The sequence below is a fragment of the Garra rufa genome, chromosome 4 (genome assembly GCF_049309525.1).
Source record: "Garra rufa chromosome 4, GarRuf1.0, whole genome shotgun sequence".
In the NCBI taxonomy this organism is placed as follows: domain Eukaryota; kingdom Metazoa; phylum Chordata; class Actinopteri; order Cypriniformes; family Cyprinidae; genus Garra; species Garra rufa.
In genome coordinates, this window is record NC_133364.1 from 37,447,704 (window position 1) to 37,455,024 (window position 7,321).

Below are 7,321 nucleotides of genomic sequence, written 5' to 3' on the forward strand. Positions count from 1 at the left end.
CAAGAAAAAAATAAAACTAATATTCTAATAAACTAATATTATATTTTGGATGTATGAATACATGCATTTATATGAATTAAGAAAATAGTTGAAAAGAAAGTGAATAATAAATTGATTGTAACATAAGCCTATGTGTGCTTTTTGAAATCATAGCCATATTAGATGTTCTGTTTTCCTGACAATCGCCTCTAAAAAAGGTTTCACAAAACCTTCTATTTTGAGTAGAGCTATGCTTCTGTCTTACTATGTCAAACATGCATTGGCCAAAATCACTATAGTTAGGCTTGGCAAAATGTTTCTTCAAATTGCAACACTGTTGGGGATTTTGTCTGGGGACAGATAACAATAAGGCAATGTTAATTCTTCATTCCGGCTCTTGATGGTGTTGGTCACCTCTTTTAGTTTGTGTTGGAAAGTCTTTATGGCTTCCTCCGCTGGTTGCTCTGTGAAGTACATATCTGGATACATGCCTAAGAACAGCTGGAAACACAAAAAGTTCTTCAGAAAACAGAAAAAAATATTTGATGTTGATGTGCTCCAGCAACAACGTTTTACTCTATTTCCAAGCAATTTCTATAAAATATAAGGTGTCTTCTATAACGTTCAGATATTTTGTTCAAAACTGTCCAGACACACGGGGTATATAACATTAGAGAAGAGCAGAAGCTTGCCTGTTAAGTTTTTGTGCTGAGGACGGATTGGGGGAAAAGTATTTCACTGCAAAATTAAGTAATTTGAAATATATCTTCAGTTAGATTACTCAAGGTAAGTAGCAGTAATCTAGTGTTTAAATTGTTCGGTTACCTATTCAACATGGTTTTGAATTTTAAAATGCATGAATGTGGCACATAACACACAGTGAACTAGTCGACATTTCATTCTCTACTGGGAGATATAATTACGATTGATACTGGATGATAAAAGAACAGAGAAACACCATCAAGTGAATTAATAAATATACTGTTACTCCCCCAGAAATTGGCCAAGGGTCAGTTAAATTAGTTGTACTGTCTGACTGAAAAGTACTTACAACAATAAGATTTTGAAATGAATCATTTTCTTAAATACACTTCAAAACATCATTTTCAGTCTATTGTTTTTAGCCCATACTTTGATGCTCTGTTCCCTCAGCTAGTAAAAGATTCATTCTTTTTCATATTGATTCAGAGTAGACTGCTGGCATGTTCTCTACAATTTCAAGTGAAAAGTACGTGTGAATTAGACAACAAACCTCATTGCTCTCAGTCCGAGTGAGGAGCCTAACTGTTCCCAGAACCTCACTGGAGCATCCCCGGTTAGGCAGACTCTCCATGATAAAGTCCATATCCGCTTGTCCCTTCTGTTGGGGAGGCAGCTTGCGCATGGTGGACGGACTGTTGGGGATCCAGCCGTACCAGTCAAACTGAAACAATAAATGTTTACTCACAGATATTAGTTTACAGATATTATCCAGGATCAATATTAAACACTCTTGTCAGTGATATAACAGCGAGTTACAGCTCACCTGTCCAAAGTTGACAGCAGCATGTTGTGCTGAAGCTGTGAAAATCACGACAGTCAGGTACTCGACCAACTCCTCTCGAGTGCCCAGAGACTTGGGAAAGTCTGTAAACGGTGGAAGTACGCATTTAACTTGTGCACACATTTACTCACATAGATGCATATCAAATATACATTTTAAACAATCATGCGTGCTTGCACAGACAAACATACGTTGACATTTTGATAAGTTGAAGCTGTACTCACTGTCAGAATTATTCATGCCAAAGGCAACGTCCTTAACAAAGCCTTGAATCTCCACATCTTGTTGAACTGCCTCGTCGCTTTTGTAGTAGATGTTGACCACATAAGAAACAAAGCTAAAGGTAGAAAGAAAAATACTCTGGGTGCCAAATATTTTCACTATAATTTGTACATCTGAATCTGAACTGTTGAAACCACCTACCAGTTTATTGTCTCCCAGATCTTCATGCCATCGTCTCTATAATAGTATTTGGGCACATCTTCCATTCCTCGAACTTTTATGTCCTCAGGGAGGCACAGGGACTTGAAGGTTAAAGTCTTCATGCCATTTTTGATCAGCGTCCCCCTCCCATCGAAACTCATGCTACTAATCTTTGGATACCAAGAATACAGTTAACTCTTTTGCTGAAACTGGTGAATCGGTGCTAATCTATGAAATTGTATTCTGGTGGATGTTTTTGCATTTGTAGTGAATTAGAAGCTAAATAGGTCTGGTTTCCACAGTCTATTAAAGCAAACACCAGCTGACAAAATATAATACAATCGCATTCAGCAAAAAGAAACAAAATCACAAGCCAAAAACTATATTAGGCAGAAATTATGGCTTGCCAGTAAAACACAGAATAATTAACTCTAAATAGAATTGCTTTGTATCCTAACAAGATGTTGTTTATGTATGGAAATAATAAATAAGCTTCATAGCTACCTTGCTGAAGATCCCGTCTTTACTGATGAGGCCTTCTCGGGCCTTTGCATTGATCGCGATTGTGAAACGAACATGAGGCATCAGCAACTGTAAGAAGCAAATTATGCATTTAAACATGTGCATTAAAAAAATAAACATATTCAAAAAGCATAATGTGAAACTGCAAAAGTGGTTTTCATGTAGTGCTCTAGAGGCTTTTGGTTAACATGAAACCATGGTTGAAAACAGGCAACCCTTCATCAATACATTGACGTACATGAAACCTCAACCTCTTTAGTTGAAATACAGGTACCTTGTAAACAGGATGGATTGGGGACAGCTGTCTGTACATGGCCATTTCAAAAACCTCTGATATCAGATGTGTCCTGAGGAGGTGTGTGACCAGCTGGTGGACATTGAAGTCTGACGATTTCACCCACATCTTGGCCAGCATCCAGTCATATTCATTATCGCTTGGGAGAAAGATTGGGCTCATTTCTCCTGGGGTTTGACTCAGCTGATTCAGATATAATGAAGGCAAGCAGGACAATGTTTTACTTCAGTAAACAAGACAACTTTTTTACGAAATTGTTTTCATGTGATACAGATTATGAGACAGATACCTGAATGGCGATTGGCAACATTTGGTCCCATTCATTCTTGTACAGTAGGCAGATGGGTGCAATCAAATAGCGGCCTTCGGCTGTTTCCACATCGTTCAGTATTTCATAATCCGCAATGTAGATGTTTCCTGCCTGTGAACATGCATACAAAACTCGATTTGAGTCTTTTATATAAACTGAAATACGTGAATGAAGTCACAATACAAGCCAGAAAGTCTTGGATTTGATAACTGACCAGCTGTTCAAGTGATTTTTATATCATAATGTTTCTGACCTGTAATTCCTGTTGTAGTGTGTGTCCTCTTTTCAGACTGCTCTGGACCATCTGATGGGTGACTGGGAATTTTTTTGGCAGTTGCGTGCACTTTCTGATCATGACAGGATTGCAGCCGTTCAAAAACTGATAGCCAAACATGAAATCCTTATTCCAGTCTTTTATCACAGTCGCTGTCAAGATTTCAAAGAAGAAATTGGGTCAACTGTCAAAGGCTTTACAGGTTTTTCACTAAAAATTGTCTTTGGATATATAGTTTTTCTTCAAAAGCAGACGACAAACAAACAAGCATCACAGGTTTCATGAAAGGGAAGGAGACGCTGCATGTAAAATCGAACGCCTCTGTGATTTCATACTGTCATCCAGAGACGCCTTCTTTTGGGCACAGGAATGGTATTTTCACTTCTTAATAAATGTAAATTATGTAATCGTCATCTCTCAGTTAGGACCCGACAAACAGATAAATATTAAGTCTGCTCTTTAAAACAAAGAAAAAAGCATGTTGGAGAACAGCATGTGCAAACCGCATTATATTGTATATTAGAGCAGTGTGTGCATGTTCAAAATCAGTTAGCAGATTTGAAGTTTGCAAAATAAACGCACATCAACCTAATTGCTTTATTAAGTGTTTACGCTTTTTTTTAGCATCATAACTTCCGATGCAGCGCAAGCTCCTTTGAAAGGGAACAAGGATTCTTGAAAGAGGATGAAATCATCCAAACCTTGTACTTTGTTCTCCTTTATTACAGGGCCAAATATATTTTCAATGTCTGCAATGTCTTTCCAGGACTCGATTAAACCCTTCATTTTGTCAAGTACAAGTTCCGCAATCCTAAAACAGAATTCATACAGTATAATGAGAAATATGAACACTATTTGCATGGTATTATATTGTACTGAATTCCCTCTGCAAAATGGAGGAAAAAATCTGCAACAAATCATCAAGGACTGTGGTCATGACTTACACATTTGCTAAATCCGATTTCCACTCGGAATTTTTGTCTGCATCAAACTGAACTTCTTTAGGAAGATTTTTCACCTCGGCATCTATGCTTTTAGGGAAGCCTTTTCTCCACTCGTTCCATCTACAAGAAAAATGACATTTACTTGTACAGTTATATCAAGAATTATTTTTAAAGGGGAATTATTTTCCAAAACCAGAACCAAGGGCCCAAGTAGTAAAGATCCGGGTCAGTGTCTAGTTCAAGTACTGTACTTCCATTCAGTTGAATGGAAATCCTGCTTGTCTAAGCCCAACACATCCCTTTCTATCTCAACTAATGGTCTAAATTTGAGGCATACTTGGAAATACTTCGAGAAAAAGCGTAAAAATAAGTATTATTGTAATTACATATATATATATATATATATAGGTGAGGGTTAGTTATAATTATATTATATAATTATAATAGTTATAAAAAATGTATACAAATTATTATTACTTATTCAAATAAATTGTTACAAATGAAAAATAAATAAAAAATAGTACTATTTAAATTTAAAAAGATAGATAAATAAATCGGAAAAGTAAAAAAAAACTTTGTGAAATTGGCAAATTGGAAACCAATATTAGTGTGCAAAGCACACTGAACTGTACCTAAAGAGAAACAATCAAATCTCTTTCATCAAACCTGAATATTTTCTGTCGATGTTCCAGTTCATCTTTTCTTTGCTCTTGAAAAGAAGCAGTGTCATCCTGAGGCAGTCGAGCTGAATGAACACACAAAGAAATACACAGGACAACATTTAAGACATGATTTAATCACAACTGAATTTCAAACTAAACAGTAGTAATAATGCTTCATTTCAAAACGAACACAAAGTGAGTCTGCACGTACCAGTGCCTTCTCGGATCATCACTTCATTTTCGTCCACTAACCAGCAGTAACAGGGAAACTCAAAGCAGTCTCCAGCGGGTGTTTGCACTTTGATATGTTTACAAAACCAGGGATAACTGAAAATAGTTTTCTCCTTTTCAAGTTTCACCTGGACAATTTTTCCAATGCTCTTCTTCACTTGGATGTCAAGCGAGATCTCCTTTAATGATAACTTTTATTAGACATGTACTGTATATATATATATAAAAAAAACACTTGCTTATTTTTAATTACATTTTTTGTCTTTTTTTATTTTAATGTTCTCCCAATATAAATAAATGGGTATCTATCGTAAAAATTTTTTTTTTTATATATAGATATATAAATGCACAATGTGCAGATGGTAAACCATACCCATAACCCTGGACTTTCCTCTTTTATAGACATAAAGTTTCTCATTTTAAATCATGCATATACTGATAAAGGTGCTGTATGTACGTTTTTTGACTCTTCTTAGGCAAAAAAAAGTTTAAAACAATAATATGTTTGTTGACATTTAGGAAACACCTTACGTTGACATAGCTGAAATGTGTGTTCCGGTGTGGAATGCCTGTTTTTTTATATTACATACTGCACCTTTCAAATAAGAGTAATCGAGTATTTAAAGTTCTTACCGTTTCACGAATAGAAAACAAGGAATGATTCACCAAGGTTCTTTCACTGCTCTGCTTCTCTGAGTCCATCAGTGTCAGGTAAATTCTGTCAGATGCCTCAGCACGCCACTCTTTACTAATAGTTACAGTTACCTTGTAGGTCGCCATTCTGTCTGTGTAGATTGGAAGGATGTACAATCTCTGCATCCTCAGCTGTATTCCCTCTCAAATTTATAGGAAGTTCACTTCCCGCTCTACTCTCATTTCCTCCCCCTCCTTTGACATCATTATGTGAGTCTACCAATCAAAACTGTCATGTTAATACCTGAATATGTGCACTTTGCCACATTTCAGAAAATTGGGATGAGATGGGTATAGATGTGATGATTTATTTATTTATTTATTTATTTAATTAATTAGGGAAAGTACATACTAATGAACATTAGAAAATGTAAGTATGTGGGAGTTAGCCGAAGGCTAATTTACATCCCTTGTCCCTTGGCAGATAACAATTTAAGACAGACAAAGACAAAATCATCAAAAATGCATAACATTAAAATGAATGAATAAAATAACATAAACATCAGTTTCTGCCATTATGGTCATTTACAAAAAGCCAAGTCCTCAAGTTGAGGAATGAGTGCATATTTGATTGTTTTTTAGCCATTCTTTTAGATGAATTTTAAAAGTGTAAAAAGTGGTGCATTCTCGAATAGTTATGGGTAGACTATTCCAAGTAGTGCAACCTTTGATGGATAACACATTTTGACCAAATACTGTGTGTCTTCTAGGCACCCCACAATCCCCTCTGGAAGCTGCTCTTGTTCTGGTACCATGAGTAACCCTCTTAATAAAATCTCCCAGGGGAGGGGGTGCTAGTCCGTTTAATATTTTAAAAATAGTACAAGCATATTTAAAAATGACAAAATAATTAAAACTCATGAAATTATATTTTGCAAGAATATGGCAATGGTGATATGAGTTTGGCTTTTTGCCAAAAACTTTAAGTGTTTTCTTGTATAAGGATTCTATTGATTTTAAAGTGCCAGAACTTGTAAGTGACCAGTATTCGATGTGAGAAAAAAAATCATAGAATGCATATATAACTTGGCTGCTTGATCGGATAGGCAAGGTCTAATTTGATGAAAATTTTTTAGATCAAATTTAATTTTATTTGTAATGTTCTTTACATGACTCTTATAAGACAGCGTAGAGTCCAATATGACACCAAGATACTTAAATTCTTTCACTAGATGTAAAGCTTTGCCAACTACAATTGACATTTAATATTTGATTCCTCAACTGTGGAGAAAATGAGATGAAGAATGAACTTTTTAAAATCACTTATAAAGAAAAACAGATGAGATGCTTAAGACTAAAGTCATTCACGCTCTTTATAATGCACAATTATCTTAGATGCTCTGCACAGTTATTTATAGAAACATTTATTTATATTTATAGATCATTTTTAAGGTTAGTGTTAATTAATTATGTTTTTATTGCTGTGTTTAGCATGCAGTGTGCCT

General features: G+C 35.4%; 1 protein-coding gene across 1 annotated transcript in view; it reads right to left on the reverse strand.

Annotated features, from left to right (window-relative positions):
• Window positions 1–300: 300 nt before the first annotated feature.
• Window positions 301–7,321, reverse strand: part of LOC141332922 (polyunsaturated fatty acid 5-lipoxygenase-like) — a 23,343-nt gene continuing 16,322 nt past the window's right edge. The window contains exons 4-17 of the mRNA XM_073837883.1: window positions 5,817–5,968; window positions 5,164–5,362; window positions 4,957–5,035; window positions 4,291–4,410; window positions 4,048–4,157; window positions 3,326–3,498; window positions 3,046–3,183; window positions 2,742–2,945; window positions 2,450–2,536; window positions 1,946–2,115; window positions 1,738–1,859; window positions 1,505–1,605; window positions 1,232–1,402; window positions 301–480 (exon numbers count right to left, since the gene is read on the reverse strand). Of these exons, the coding sequence (XP_073693984.1) occupies window positions 301–480; window positions 1,232–1,402; window positions 1,505–1,605; window positions 1,738–1,859; window positions 1,946–2,115; window positions 2,450–2,536; window positions 2,742–2,945; window positions 3,046–3,183; window positions 3,326–3,498; window positions 4,048–4,157; window positions 4,291–4,410; window positions 4,957–5,035; window positions 5,164–5,362; window positions 5,817–5,968 (2,006 nt within the window). The remainder of the gene's footprint in view (window positions 481–1,231; window positions 1,403–1,504; window positions 1,606–1,737; window positions 1,860–1,945; window positions 2,116–2,449; window positions 2,537–2,741; window positions 2,946–3,045; window positions 3,184–3,325; window positions 3,499–4,047; window positions 4,158–4,290; window positions 4,411–4,956; window positions 5,036–5,163; window positions 5,363–5,816; window positions 5,969–7,321) is intronic.